The sequence below is a fragment of the Musca domestica genome, unplaced genomic scaffold, assembly GCF_030504385.1.
Source record: "Musca domestica strain aabys unplaced genomic scaffold, Musca_domestica.polishedcontigs.V.1.1 1, whole genome shotgun sequence".
NCBI lineage: Eukaryota > Metazoa > Arthropoda > Insecta > Diptera > Muscidae > Musca > Musca domestica.
The window spans coordinates 26117686-26134516 of NW_026712114.1; the positions used below are offsets into that span (position 1 = coordinate 26117686).

At 33.8% G+C, this 16831-nt stretch overlaps 1 protein-coding gene and 1 long non-coding RNA gene across 2 annotated transcripts in view; one reads left to right on the forward strand and one right to left on the reverse strand.

The window, feature by feature from the left end:
- The window catches only part of LOC131801968 (uncharacterized), a 184533-nt gene that overhangs the window by 128860 nt on the left and 38842 nt on the right, over window positions 1–16831 (forward strand). Inside the window, exon 4 of the long non-coding RNA XR_009341985.1 lies at window positions 6736–6785. This is a non-coding gene — a long non-coding RNA (uncharacterized LOC131801968). The remainder of the gene's footprint in view (window positions 1–6735; window positions 6786–16831) is intronic.
- LOC109612779 (uncharacterized) lies at window positions 6779–7392 on the reverse strand. The gene is made up of 2 exons (XM_020037122.2): window positions 7285–7392; window positions 6779–7234 (listed from the first exon to the last, which is right to left on the reverse strand). The coding sequence occupies exons 1-2, from the start codon at window positions 7333–7335 to the stop codon at window positions 6821–6823; spliced, it is 465 nt and encodes a 154-aa protein (XP_019892681.1). The 5' UTR covers window positions 7336–7392; the 3' UTR covers window positions 6779–6820.

Genomic DNA, 16831 nt, shown 5'->3' on the forward strand with positions numbered 1-16831 from the left:
TTAGCTCGGTTTTGTTTCGAACATTTTATTTTATTTTCATTTCAAAACTCAAATGGCATAATGCAGGAAAAAGTTTTCTATTACAGCATTACACCCTTGTAGTTACCGAACTAAACACATACGCATATCTAATAGATATATGTTTGCTCTGCTACGCACACACAATTGCATGTGGGGCAGTGGGAAACAGTAATTTTGTCTATTGTTAAGGGGAAGTGTTTTGCATTTCCAAACACCATACTCATAAAGAGATTGCAAACTTAACCGTATGGCTACAGAGAATAGAAATCATTAATTTGTTTTAAATTATGCCACATCGAAGTAACGTCTTCATCGAAGTAAAGCTTCTTTGGACGAAATCCTTTCCGTGCCTTTTGTGTCGATCTAGTCATGGCTGGTACACACGATAACTATCGATAACCCGATTCGGTCAAAATTTGGGCAAATCGCAGAAACATATGGATTTCAAAAGTGGGCCAAAATTGGACTAACATTTTTTAAAAAATTTAAAATTAAAAAATATTTTCCAATGTCACATAAAAATCGTTGAATTTTTAAAATTATTTTTTAAACTACAAACAAATCATGGGATTTTTTTATTTTTTTTACATAAAAATTAGTTTTTTTTTCAAATTAATTTTCAAATAAATATTGGTTTCCCACATAAGAAAGTATATATGGATGTTCCTATTTCGCAGAGCTAAGTCGATCTAGCTATGTATGTCCGTTTGTCCTACAGGTAACAATTATGGTCCGATCTTCACGAAATTTAGAATGACGGTTGTGCTAGGGCTAGAATATGAGCCTATTGCTTTTGGAGATGATCGCAAAATATTTAAGGGTTGAAATGGACCAACAACTGAAAAAATTTCTAATTTTACAGTTGCTCTACATGTCGCAATTATAAACCAATAGACGCGGAAGATAGCACGGGGCTAGAACTTAGGGTTGGGCAGAAGTATTCCAGTTTTGATGCTCATTGGGTAATATTTAGTGGGTGAAGTAGACCATAACATTTGTTGTAAATAAAAGTTAAAATTTCCATTAAACCTCGAATATTTTCAATCCCGGCGAATTCACAAATAGACGAACAGGTCAATTCTGACTGTTACGTAGATGCCAATAGTAAATATATACGATATATATAGAGAAATATACACAATGTATATATACAAATGAAGGGGATGTTAGTTACATTGCTTATATCACAAGAATTCCGACAAATGTTGTCGATTCAGACTGCCCACTTGGCATAAAAGAAGAAAATCGCATAAAAAGTTGCCAATAATGATGTTAATATAGACTTTGTGGTATTTTGTTAATTTTTTTTATTTTTTCATATATTTTATCGCATGCGATTTTTTTTCAATTTGACTTAATATTGAAGTGCATATTTTGTAATACTTTTTCACCTTACAAAACAGGTTGGGGTTGTTATATACAGATTGCAATTATCGTCCGATCCTCACGAAAATTTTCACAAGGGTAGGGTTAGGCTTAGAAGGGCTAGGCCTATTGTTTTCAAATGTGTCCGCAAAATATTTAGGGGCTGAAATGGACCAAAACATAAGATATTTCCTGATGACAAAATTGAAGCCAATCGACACGCTTGAGAGGAGAGTTATGGACAGGGAAGAATTCTAGTATTTTGGATAACCACTGGATTATATTTAGCTGTTAAATGGACCACAACAACTAACAGCATGACGGAGTGCGTAAATATTGGGCAAATGTCCTTATTGAAAATGCTAAGGGTAATATCTGGGCAGTGCTCCGTGACATAATTTCAAATGCGAAACATTCAAAATGGATTTGGACTTTTTTAATTATTTTTCAGGGCTACATATAAATCGTTGATTTTTTTAATGTTTTTTTCTTTTTGATTTCATCACATACGTTAGTCAGAACTTACAACAACACCCATTATGTCAATAGTAACAACAATAACGGTAACAGCAAGACCACAATAACATGTAGCAATAGCAATAAGAACAGCGTCAACCGACAACCCCAGTATTTCTTGACCGCATATCGGACAATTCAGCCTTCGGCAATATCTTGTTTAACGTAAATAATTATCATTCACTTGGTAATGTCAGTCACATTTGGTGTTCGGTTTGGTTAACGTTGTGAGAGGCTTATTACTGCCAATTGGTAGTTAGTGATGTTCTGAATTGTTTTCTGGAACAGAATTTTTAGCTGGCAGTTCTATTTTTAACAAGTTTGGATGACCCATAACGCATTTACACAGGAAATTTGGCTCGTTGTTCCACACGAGTCTTTGACTCCTTGTTGTCTCGCAGGGGCTTCGGCCCGTTGTATCGTACCATAGCTTAAACGTTGGTGGTTAATTAGACAGAGGTAGTCATAAATCGTAGTGCTAGATAAAATATTTTCCTAGGCATTGTAGCCGACCCTAACAGCTAAACCCGAACAAACTCAAGCGAATTCTGATCCATCTACGAAGGCCTAGTCATATGTAGATGAAAATACTTATAGTGAGCTGCCAATAAAAAGCTAATTCCGATCCGTCTACAAAGGCATAAGATGCTCCTGAACATACCTACCGTGAGCTACCCAACCCGACAACATCCCAACTACCTACATCGAAAATCCTGAGTATCTACCATTTGGCAACCCATCAACCATTTATCAAAATTTCCGATTACCTTCAAGTCGTCATCACCTCGAACGCCGACATCAACACGAACACCTACATCGTAATTCCTGATCCTCCCCACCTGATTCTCCCCACCTGAGAATCTCCACCAGAGCTTGGATTATGAAAATATATTGATATAAGTTGAATATATCGATGTAAGTTGAAGACTATGGAACTCTTTCATCACATTTTATAAGAGTTATAATTATTCAAAATTTTTACTCTTTGTGGGGATGGTATTTTGATGGGGTGGACCGATATTGTCAATTTTCGCACCTGACCTAGCACTGATGTAAATATTAGGATTTGCTAAGTTGGAGCAAAACTGAATTATCCTTTCTCTTTCTGTACAGTAAAATCTCCGAACCCCATCTAAGTTTGATGGATGTATTAAGTTTGGACTAAATCGTATACTCCCTTCGAGACTTATCGTGCGCTCCAGCCAGCCTGACAGACGGATGGGCATCGCTAGATCGACTCCAAATATCCTGAAACAGTTATTTCGATGAGGCACGTTTTAGCCGTATAAAATTATATATACCCTCTCTAGCCATATGACTGAGGGTATAATTAGTTAATTTTTAGTTTAAAAAACAAAATTTTTCGACAAATACCTCCAAGTGGATTTTATAGTAGTGGTTTGTAGATCGAACCCCCAGACCAAACTTTTAAAAACATGTATATGGCCTTGACTACATATAAAGGTATCCCAATATTTGGAAATATATTTCGCAACATGCAATTAAGAGCTCTGACATTTTACAGAGAGCTTTGGATTACTTCAATAGTTATTGGTTTAACAACTGGGTCATGTAGGTCCGCTTTTTGGTCTTTTGTATAAAGGCAGTCCCCGATTTTAAATAGTTTTTACATTTTACTCATATTTTCATCCACGTATTCCCCAATTTAACAGAAGGGTACTCCACTGTCGTTTTACACCTCATGCCCCAATCTCATACATACATATAATTGCATTTTGTCATCAACTCCATTTCGATTTAATGTTTTTCCTGTACTTTACCCGCTTAACCACATAACGAAGCCCCAAGAATAACACAAAACAAAAAAAAAACTGAACAAACATATCGAACAAACCGAACATGCAAAACAACCAGGCAAAAAAAGACCTAAACTTTGCCTTTATCTTTAAGTAACTTTTGTAAATGTTTCATGTTCTAACCATGTTTTTTCCCCCTTCTCATTTCTCAGGAATCTACCAAAAGGGCAATGCAAAATACACCGAGAATTTAGATCGGGGCGAACCTACAAAGAAAAATAGAAAAACGCATCAAAACTGAAAATGAACAAGACAGACAGACAAAATGGCAACAAAAAGTTTTCCATTTGTGAGATCCATAGTTTTATATGCATTTTCCTGTATTATCTTGCAAGAGTGCGGCTGATACTGATTGTGGTCGGTAAAGTTTTCCATTACCGAAGAGTTAATCACACTTCTTATTTACTTTGTTTGTTTGTTTGTTTGTCTGTTGGTGTGTAGTTGCGGTCAATGGGTCTGAGGGCTTTAGTTCTTTTTTTTTTTTTCTTCTGTGGAGTTCTATTAAATGCCTGGTTTACATGATTTAACTTTTATGGAGGGAAAAACAAGAACTAGAGGAGAGAATAAAGATAGTGTAAAAAAGTTCAAAACAAACATTTCAATCAACAAGAAAAGTGGATCTCTGGCAATAATGGCTGGAGTGTTTAGTCTGTCTAGTTTTGGTTTTGCAAATCATTTTAACCTTGAAAGGAAAGTATCAACCGGTAACAATATTATGGGAGCAATTGTAAGTTACATTTGGACATGAATGTTTCCTTCAGGACAAAAGTATGTCATACTTTAGATGTTGTGTCAGATAAAACCAAATGAAGGATTTTACAGGACTTGTGATACATCTCAGAGAAAAAAAAATTAAAATGATTTTTTTCATTCGTATGTAAAAAACATGTTACATCAAGCTTAATAAACTCTTTACTTAAAACTCGTGAATAAAATTTTGTAAAATTTTTTGATATACAAATATAAATGATATACAGATTAGATGAGGAACAAGGAAAAAAATATCAGTTTTGCCAACAGATGTATACCCTCAGCCAATGTTCGATTATTTAAATATATTTAGACTTCTGTTGTGATTATTCAAATTGTGAACCCTCTATGGAGTAGCTTCCGAATGAATGGGCCAATATTGTTCATTTCGTACCGGACCTACGTTATATTAGATATGTCAAAATTTTTAGAAAATGTTAAACTTTTCGAGAGGTGCCAGATAAAGTTTACCGAAGTATTCCATTTTAATGCTTCATATAATACAGATAAAAATATTTGTATGGGCAGAAATACAAGAAAATCCAACCTTTATATTCAATTTATTGCTAAATCTGCGAGGTACCGGAAGGAGTGGACCGATACATTCCATCTTCACACCAGACTTAAGGCTAATAAAAATATTGTAATGTGTGTAAATTGAAGACAATCGGACTGTTACATCACATTTTATGAGAGATATAATTACACTTTGTGGGGGAGCTACTTGATGGGGTGGACCGATATTGTCCATTTCCTAGCAGTGATGCAAATATTAGTTGGAGCAAAATTGGATTATCCTTTTTCTTTCTGTGCGGTAAAATATTTATTTATTTATTATTATTATTTATTTTTTCTTTTTTTTTGAAAATGTTGACGTTTTGTGGGGGAGGTATCAGAAGGAGTGGCCTAATATATCCCATCTCCGAATTCGATCAACGACAGACAGACGGTCGGACATTGCTAGATCGACTTCAAATGACCAGAAACGGATTTGGTCCAAAGCGACCTAGGGTCTAAAATCGTTATTTCGATTAAGCACATTTTTCACATATCAAATGAGTGAGATGAGGGTGAGATGATAAACCTGCAACCAACTTCAGACTGCTGTCATTTTCAAGCCACTCGTCCGACAGCTGTTAAAATTATTCCAGTGACAAGCGTACAAAAGCATTTTGGTGAGAATTTTCCAGAAAAAAAGTTATTCGTGACATTTACATTTGGCTGGAAACCCACAAGTGGCTATCATTAGGTCAATCCAGCATTTAAATGTGAATAAATCTTTTGTGTCTCGTAATAACGCTCGTTACCGTGATACCGGTAAGTGGACGGAAGAAAACAGCAACATCAGCAGAAATGGTTCGAAAAGTAAAGAAGCGACTTGATCGAAACCCGCGTCGCAGTGGCCGAAAAATGCCTCGTGAACTGAGCATATCGCAATATTCCATTCGGCAAATATTGAAAAATGAGCTCGGGGTAAAGCCATTGAAATTCCAAAAAGTGCAAGAACTTACACCCAAACAGAAAGAAAATAGACTCAAAAGAGTTAAAGAGTTGCTTCGCTTGGTCGAAAGTGGTGAAATGCCGAATTTGGTTTTCTCCGATGAGAAAACATTCGTTGTCCAGCAGTTTGAAAACAAACAAAATGATCGTGTTTACTTGCCAAAGAGGTCAGATGAAAATGTGCACCTTCGGTTGGCCACCAGAACTCAAGCGCCCGCCATGGTGATGGTGTGGGCTGCCATAACAGCCGATGGTCGCTCTTCGCTCGTATTTATCGACCGTGGAATCAGAATTTGGAAAGAGTATTTTGGAAAGCAAGGTTGGCACTAAAAAATACCAAAGTGTCGATCACCTCAAGCAAGCGCTACGCCGGGAATGGGCCAAAATACCGCAGGGCAACATTCGGGCAGCGTGTGACGGTTTCATTGGCGTTTGAAGACCATAATTCGTGCCACAGGTGACCAATTCGAACAAATCTATTCGAAAAATTAAAAGAAAAAATGTAAAAATTATTGCGTTTGACTAGTTTTTTTATCTCACTCTGTATTCCTCTTATTTTTATCTGCAATATTGCCGAAGATATTTTATATCTAAAATGAACCGATTCCGAAAATTCCCAAGAGTGTGGAAGAAGGAGGAATGTAAACTTTCAAAACGCTTTCTTCTTTTTTAGCTCTACTTTCATAATTTGTTGGATTTTCTCCTTAATTATTAAAAAGATGAATTTTGTCTATGACCACTATTCTCTCTATTTTAATTTTTACAGGAATTTCGCAAACTTGGAATGGATTCATTTGGACTGAGCATCATTAACTGGTATGTATTTGTTTTTATTTTATTTAACTCTATTACTACGTCACAGTTTTATAAATATTTCTCAAGGGTATATAGGACACCGCATGTGTAATTGTATTGCCATCAAATATTTCTGGACTTCTGTAATATGGCACTTCGTCTTTACGTTTGACGACAATCATATTTTCTTTCTCAGCATTGGCAAATTCAAAAACTGCCTGGGCTATACAATTGGCCTTCATCCATGGTTCATATAAAATCATAATGTTGCATTTGTGTACTGCTTCTGTCGAATCTATTAAATCGGCATTAATTTCATAAAAATAAATTGCCTTTCGTGTGGCCCCAATGACTTTGTCAACAATGTAGCGCGGTCCATCGTAGGCTTCCAGTGTCACCAAGGCCATGTCTAAAATTTTCTCCGCCTTTTCAAGATACTCTCCTTCGAGTTGGCGCTCTGATACATATTCCTGAAAGATAAAGATTTACTATTATTCTTTTTTATTTATTTTATTTTTACCGGCCATTCCACAATATCCAAATTGGAAAAAATATTATAATTGTCTGGCATTATTTTTTTTATTTTTAATTAAGTATATTTCGTTGAACCGCTGTGATGTAAACTTGCTGATTAACTAAAAAATCTGCTGCTCTGATTGCGGCCTTAGAAATCAAATATTTACATATTATTTTTAAATAAAAAACGTTTTGCGGTTTTTAGAGCGTACAATGCTCTAAGAGCATTAAAGAGTACGACGACTAGTGTGACTTATATTAAGAACATGCCATTATACTTGTTTATGTTTTTATTTTTAGCATAATACCATTGAAATATCGGATGTTAACTACATGGGAGATCCAATGAAACATTAGAGAGCTTGATTAGAGTTTGAATAAAATCGTTCACAATCGAAATTTCTTAGAAATACATCATTTAAAATGCTAATGATAATTCATAGTCTATTCCGCTTACATGCTTCATAAATGCAATTATATGCACCCATCACCATGGTATATTAATCATGAAGCTGTCGCTTTATACTAATTCCTGTTCCTTAATTCCTATTTATTATTATTTTATCGCGCATTATTTTAATGAAATTCGTGTTTAAAATAAAATTTTCGAGACAAGAAGTGCGACAGATTTAACGAAATTTATCGAAAATAGAAATTTTAAAATTGCTGTTATATACACTAATTAACTAGTATTATATAAATAAGAAATGTTACCGATTAAAAACTTCTCAATTGACCAAAATGTCCCTTCTTACTTAGATCTATATTAGAATTTGGGACTAACGTTGACACGCCAACGTTATCAAATGTTATGACCATACCTCTGCCATATAGGTAGTTATACTCTCAGCCATATGGCTAGAGAGGGTATATATCATTTGATACGGTCAAAACGTGCCAAGTCGAAATAATGGTTTTAAACCCTGATCTCTTCGTACCAAAGCCGTTTCAGAATATTTTGAGTCGATCTAGCGATGTCAATCCGTACGTCCATCTGTCTGTTTGGCGGGCCGTTGCGCACGATAACTCTCGAAGGCAGTATCCGATTTGATGTAAGAGTCCGATTGTCTTCAAATTCCACACATCCCAATAATTTTATTAACCCAAGTTCTGGTGTTAAGATGGAATATATCGATCCACTCCCGCTAGGAATATATCGATCCACTCCCGCTAGGAATATATCGATCCACTCCCGCTAGTACACACCCCACCCCCCCCCCCCCACAAAAGGTCGAAATTTTCAAAAAATGTATTTTCTGCAAAGAATGAGAAGCAATAATCTAATTTGCTCCAACTTTGCAAATGTAAACATTTGCCTCAGTTCTCGGTTAGATGCAAAAATGGATAATATCGGTCCACTCCCACAAAGGGTTAACATTTTTAACAATTATAACTTTGCAGCGGACACACCATTATTATTTATATATTTATGTGTTGATTTCCTTTTATATCATGATTTGTGTTATTATTATTGTTATTATTATTATTATTATTATTATTATTATTATTATTATTATTATTATTATTATTATTATTATTATTATTATTATTATTATTATTATTATTATTATTATTATTATTATTATTATTATTATTATTATTATTATTATTATTATTATTATTATTATATTATTATTATTATTATTATTATTATTATTATTATTATTATTATTATTATTATTATTATTATTATTATTATTATTATTATTATTATTATTATTATTATTATTATTATTATTATTATTATTATTATTATTATTATTATTATTATTATTATTATTATTATTATTATTATATTATTATTATTATTATTATTATTATAATTATTATATTATTATTATTATTATTATTATTATTATTATTATTATTATTATTATTATTATTATATTATTATTATTATTATTATTATTATTATTATTATTATTATTATTATTATTATTATTATTATTATTATTATTATTATTATTATTATTATTATTATTATTATTATTATTATTATTATTATTATTATTATTATTATTATTATTATTATTATTATTATTATTATTATTATTATTATTATTATTGTTATTATTATACATATGTAATGTAATTTTGCTTGAGTGTTCGGATAATTAATTTTGTTCTATACCAAGAATAAGAAAATATGTTGTTTTGTGTTAAGTAACTGTATTTCTGCATTTCGTTGGTGATTACTGTGTGATGCTCTAATTGCTCTCTAGTTCACTGAAATGAGTTAAACTTGACATTATTGTAAATTACCAATGAGAGATTAAGTGATTGTTTTTTCTTTCTTTCTTTTACAAGTGGTATTGTTATTGTGATTATTTTGTTTACTCTCAATCACTCTCAATTTCATGTGTTAACCGTTTTACGTGTTTATGATCTCGTCTACATAATTACACGCATTAAGCTAAGCTTGTCATTTCTTGGAGTTGCTTTTAGATATAAAGTATCAAACACAAGAATATTATCGTCTTTTATTTAATAAAATCTTCTATAGTATTAAGTGGGCGATATTGGACATTTGTGTCTGTGTTGACCCTTGATACTAAAAATATTATAAAGTGGATAAACACGTTTCTAGACGGAAACGTCTGTCTCGTTATATCTACGATATATATAATATAACAAAAAGAAAAAAAAATTATTAGGATTAGTGGTCTCCCCACGAACCCTACAACTCTTACAAAATGTGATAAAAAATGCGAATGTCTTAATTTTTCACACATCCCTATATATTTACATATATTGCTGGTGTTAAGTTCGAATTTATCGGTTCACTCCTTCTGGTACCTCCCCCACAAACGTTCAAAATTTTGAATATCCATGAAGTTCATAAAAAGCAAAATTAACATCCGATTCCAGACTTGGTACATCTCAATATTTCCATCAGCACAAGATCTCTTATAAAGATGGTAGAGATCGGATTATTTTTTCTGGTACCTCCATCGCATAGGGTTCAAGATTTTTGAAAAAAACAAACACGCTAAAGCGAAAAAAGGCTCCAACTCTCCTCAGATTTCACACATCCAATTTTTTTTTCCTAAAGACGATATTATCTGCGATATATATCTTCCCACAACCTCACCCACAAAAACTCACAATTTTCAATATATTTACGTTACCCAAATAAAAAAATAATAATAAAACATAGCTTCCGGGAAATACATTTTCCAAACAATTCAGACCCAACAAAGTGCATATATTCTAGATCAGCGTAAAATTGTAAGTCGATTTACCGACGTTCGTCTCTATGTTTGCCTGTCAGTCTGTCTGTTATAATCACGCTATCTTTGGAACAAATTAAGATGGACGGCTAAAATTTGCACACATGCGTATATTGCCAATAGGCAGGTTAAGTTTATAAATGGGCCATGTCGGTCCACATTTTCATATATGATTTTAGCGATATTTTTACCGAAATTGCTTCAACTTTCGTATTTAAAGTTCGCAAAAGGTACTATAGGCTATGACAAAAAATCGCGTACGGAATTGTTTAGGTTTTCGTATTTGAAGTTCGGACTCGGTACTAAAGCCTATGACTGAAAATTGCTTACGTTTTCGTATTTGAAATTCGGACTCGCTACTAAAGCCTATGACTGAAAATGGCCTTTGCAGGTCCACGTTTTCGTTTAGCTCCCATGTAACGATATCTCCCGATATTCGCAATTTTGATGCTTTTAGCGACATTGTTCACCGGAATGGTTTTAAATTTCGTATTTGAGGTTCGAAGCCGGTACTACATCCTATGACAAAAAATGACTTATGAACGAGGCATTTTTCAACGGAATTTTTTAGAAATTTTTCAAGTTCCGTCAAAACGGTGGAGGGTATTAAATCAGCATTTTTTTCAAAACTACCCACCAGCAGTAACCCCAAGAACAACATTTCAAAATTTCAGCTCTATTCTTTCACCCGTTCCCAAACCACCAAATCCCATATTGTATCAAATTGTGTATTGTACCACTTAGTACAGTTCTTAGATAAGTACACATTTTCAAATCCATAAACTTGATTTCAAGTGGGCATTTTAGTACAATTGGTACACTTAGTGTTAGAATTTCTAGAAAACATTTAATTTAATATCCTACATAAAATTAAAAACTCATCTGAAACACTTCATAAAACAAACCTCCCCTCCCAAAAAAAGAAAAATTAATACCATGTAGTACTTTTCTTACTTCTTGGTACGTATCCTGCAAACCACGTTCAAATCTCAAGTGGGAGTGGAGGAGATACAGTCATTGAAAATGTATTAGTGGAGATAAATGCTCATTGAAAGGATCTTTATACCAGTGAAGGGCCTTCGGGACTTGGACTATTTTCCAAACGTGTACAAAAAGAGGTAGACGAAACATTACCAAAGATTTAGCTCACCTTAAGCCGCCTGAAATATCAAGAAGTAATCCTCGCTTGCACGAATTACATCATCGCATATGTTCGGGTGTCCCGTGTCCCGAGTGTCATGTTATAGATACATGGACTCATCAGTTTGCGATGCGACGCTGCACATGCAAAATTATGAAATTCTTTGTTGACATTCTTGTCGACTTCAGGAGGTGTATTTGACTTCCTTTTGTTTGATAGCGTTCCAACAAGGTTAATGGCGATATTTTAGAATTTTTATTTAGGATTTTATCTGCGGTCCATTTATTTGGAACCTGATTATGCTAAGCAAAGGCGATATTAATTTCGAAGAGGGTACTCGAAGTGGTAAGGATGTGCGAATTGTGGATATGTAGAATACGAAAACAAGGGCTGAATTGATGATGTTATAAGACAGACTAGCCAACAGCTAAAACTCCCCCTTACAATTTTAAATATAATTTTACAAAGAAAATAATATAAAGAAAAATATTTCCTTGAGTGACAGTATTATCGGTAGTGTCCCGCCCCATCGACATTTTGTAATTCCTATACTTTTTTGCTTACTTGTTTACATTCCATTTTTAATTTTCTACATCAATGACATAAAATTTATATCATTTACATATCAGATTTTGCCCCGATTTCACTTTAGATAAGAAAACGAATTTTGCATATTTTCTTTGCCACGTACACATACATACCTACCACACATACAAACCTATTTGCGTATCTATAACACATATTATGGCATATAAACTGCTACATAACCCATAAGTTTACATAACACCACATATACATATAGAAAATACAAACATTGTTTGTTTGTATTGTGAATGAGTCAGTATTTTTGATGTATTGGATAATATGTAAATTTGTTATGCCGGATAAGATATAAATTTCAGTAACCTTAGAGGCACACACGGTCATACATATGCCCAACACAGAGTGTATGTAAACTTTGGCACGTCAACCCATTTCGTGTGTTAATAGCATATTGTGTGTGTGTGTATGGCAACGATGTAAGTGAATGGGTGGGAGTTTTGTGTTCGTTTAAATATTTGTAAATATATTTGCGTTTGTGTGTGTGTGTGTGTGTGTGTGTTTGACCAGGAAACTGGGCAAAAAATGACAGCTCAACACACATATTATTATAATGAATGCATCGAAGAAAAGACCTTTAAAACCTAATGCCAAAAGGTCATCTTCGAAAAATTGATTACTTGGCAAATTTTAGGAAATTTTAAGTTGCTTATCGGTTGCCTGGGCACTGTGGAATGTAGGGTAAGTTTGTGGTGGCCTTTTATAATTCATAAAGATTTTTGATCAATTAAAAAAAACTGACATATAAATCTAATTTTAGTCCGATCTTCCTGAAATTATATGCAAAATTATTTAGTTATTGGTTAATTTCAAGTGCCCACTACTTCGTCACCGAAAGTTCTACCTTAAATAGTTAGATTCGTTCCAACAGCTCGTGTTAGGCCTTTTTTAGGCCAAATCTACTCTTTTGTGTTCAAAACTTTTTCAATGGCTTCATATGTTAAACAAAGAAAGCAATATGAATCTAAAGAATTTTAGCTGTTTCCATTCACCTAATACCAAATTTAGTAACTTTTAGTACTTTTCCTAGTATTTATTTGCAAAACCGTTCTATATCTTAATACTAGACACCTAAATTAATCGCAAAATATAATTTCACGGTTTTCTCCTTCTCCTTCAACCATTTTATTATTTTCGTACAATTCCGAAACCACCTCCATATCTCATACCTAGACTCCAATAGAGACCTCGTTATAAAATTTAGGAATATCAGCTCTGTCCCATCACCATATACTCAATTTAGTACAGAGTAGTACTTTTCGTACAATTATAATACAAATTTACAAAACCACCTCCTAGTCTTAACCAAAGACAACAACAGTAACATCTATATCAAATTTCAGGGTCTAAACTCTATGCCTTCACCCATTACCAAATGTAGTACTTAGTGCCTTCCGTACAATAATAGTATGCATTTTCAAAACCACCTTCATAACTCAATTATAAATACCAAGAAAGACCTTAATATCAAATTTCTGGACTTAACCTTCAACTTATACTCAATTTAGTGACATTTAGTACTTTCATACATTAAGTACCCATTTCCATAACTACCTCCATATCTCAATCCCAGATACCAACGGAGACTTCAAGATCTAATCTAATGATTCCAGCTCTATACCCAATTTAGTACTTTTGAAACACCTATGGTACGGATTTCCAAAACCACCTTCTAGACTTAATCACAGACAACAGCAGTAACATCTATATCTAATTTCAGGGTTTTAGCTCTATGCCTTCACCCGATACCAAACGTAGTACTATTCAGTACATTTCCTACAATTACAGTATTCATTTCTAAAACTTCCTTCATATCTCATTTTCAGATACCAAGGGAGACCTAAATATCAAATTTCGTGACTTCACATTATTCCCAATTTAGTATTTCCGAATTTACATTTCCGAAACCAAATTCATACCTTAATCCCATATACCAACAGAGACTTCAGGATCTAAATTCATGATTCCAGATCTATCCTGTCACCCTATTAATTTTAAGTCTCAGATTAATGCTAATACAAAATTGTACCAAATTTATTACTATTTAGTACTTTCCGTGCACTTGTAGTACACCGACCTTACATCGACTCTAAGTTTCAAGTTTTTAGCTTTAACCGTTCATATGATACGAAATGTTACCAAATGTAGTACATTTTAGAATTTTCGGTACACTCATAGTTCCCAAAACCCTATGTTATATCTATCATATAGGGTGAGGAAAAAAACTGCAATTTATATTGAATGAAAGCAAAATATGTCGGAAATAGCATCAAATTTTAGACTAAGTTTTGATTTGTTCGAATTGGTTACCTTTGCCACGAATTATGGTCCTCAAACGGCCAATGAAGCAGGCAAATGAAACTGATGCCACAGTCGATTAATACGAGCGGAGAGTGACCAACGGCTGTTATGGCGGCCCACACCATCGCTTGAGTTCTGATGGCCAACCGAAGGTGCATATTTTAAGCTGACCTCTTTGGCAAGTAAACACGATCATTTTGTTTGTTTACAAACTGCTGGACAACGAATGTTTTCCCATCGAAGAAAACCAAATTCGGCAGTTCACCCCTTTCGGCCAAGCGAAGCAACTCTTTAGCTCTTTTGAGTTAATTTTCTTTCTGTTGTGGTATAAGGTCTTGCACTTTTTGGAATTTCAATGGCTTTACCTGGGCTCATTTTGCAATATTTACCGAATGGAATATTGCGATATGTTCAGCTCACAAGTCATTTTTTCGGCCACTGCGGGGCTGGTTTCAATCAAGTCGCTTCTTTACTTTTCGAACCATTTCTGCTGATACTGCTGTTTTCTTCCGTCCACTATCACGGTAACGAGCGATGGTACGAGACAGAAAAAATTTATTCACATTTAAATGCTGGATTGCTCTAACGACAGCCCCTTGCGGTTTTCCAGCCAAATATAAAGAAATCACACTATCGCGCTTGAATTCTATCACGAATAACTTTTTTTCTGGGTAATTCTCAACAAAATGATTTTGTACGCTTGTAAACAATGTAATGAGGTGTCACTGGAAAAATTTTAACAGCTGCCGGACGAGTAGCTTAGAATCGACAGCAGTCTTAAGATGGTTATAGTTTTTTCACATCACCCTTTATATCCTGCACTTCATCTCTCATTCCAAATTTCAAAACTCTGGGTCCATCGGTTCAATCCAATAGGAATCTAATTTGCCAAGAGTTATAGCTCTTCTGCTTCCTCATCGACAACGTTTCACATATTTAGCTTCTTTTAATGCTTTCCTTTTTCTAGTATATATTTCCAAAAACTCGGCCTTATCTGACCCCAGCGAGCCAAAAATCTAGCTTCAGCCGTTTTTTCTGGGTGTTGATGAATCGTTAAATCAGTCCGTCAATCAGTCAGTCAATTACTTTAGTCTTTCATTAATAAGATTGAGATCATACAATATTTGCCTCCTTCAGAAATGTATTATTTCATTACTATTCCAAAATAATCCACATACTTTCCTAAAAATTATAAATATCTCAACTTAGCAAACCCCACTGTTCATTTATGCAAAATTTATAGATTTCTGCTTCGAATTACATTTGAATAGGAAAATTTGTATTCTGCCTAAGATTTATTTCAATTTATTCATTTCTGATAAACTATAATTCAAAATCAACAGCAACAACAGCCAGTCAGCAACAAAAATAACAAACCGAAACACATTGACTAAAGTTTGTTGACCCGTTCGTATTCGATGAACCCATAACAAAACCTCTGACTTCGTTTGCCATTTTGGGCATATATTTTGTGTGTACAGAAATAAATAAAACATTTGCCAAGACTAATGCCAAGATGAGAAAGAATATTCGCAGAGAAATGTGAAAAAAACACCCGTCATCCATCCAATGCATCTTTTATTTGGTTTTGTTTTTTTTAGTTTTCCGTTTTTTCCCGGACGCTTAATATATGCCATAATTTTCTCGAAAGGCATTGTTTGTGAAAAGGGTAATAGGGTTAGGAAGATATTTTTGTAAAATGCTGGTTAATACAATGAAATGTAAAAATAGAAATTATCATTTAGTTGCTTTCCAATTCCTGAAGGATGTATTGTCCAAATCATTTGTAAATGTTATGTGGAATCTTTAAGGTTTAGGTTATTTCATACATGACTTTAAACTTGCATTGACATTTTTTCGGATAAATACATTTTTCTTTCCAATCTACAAAATTTATCTTGTTTCCAAATGTATCTGAATCGGAAAATATTTGAATCTGGAAAATTTAAGAGAGCTATTATTACTACTTCAGAAATGAGTGGCCTAATATTGTCAATTTGGTCCTGGCTTAGAAACCCACAAACCTTAACTAAGAACAAGTAAGCAAAGGCTATAGTCGTGCGATACCCTACGTCATTATAATATACTGGAAACCCCATATACACCATTTATACAATTTTGTGCGAATCGGGCCATGATTTCAAATTAACATGGACAGACGGAGGCACTTAAATGGCCCAATCAAACTTATAACGCAAGCGAACGAACTGCAGGGATATAAGCAGGTCCACGTCTTCGTACAGCCTTCACGATACTCGGTATTTTTATGATTTGATATT

Bases quoted from the DNA above. Each gene is read 5' to 3' on its own strand.
- LOC109612779 (XM_020037122.2), bottom strand. From the start codon at position 7,335: ATGCCAGACAATTATAATATTTTTTCCAATTTGGATATTGTGGAATGG. The intron at 7,235-7,284 runs GTAAAAATAAAA...TTTATCTTTCAG, and splicing joins TGGATATTGTGGAATGGCCG to GAATATGTATCAGAGCGCCA.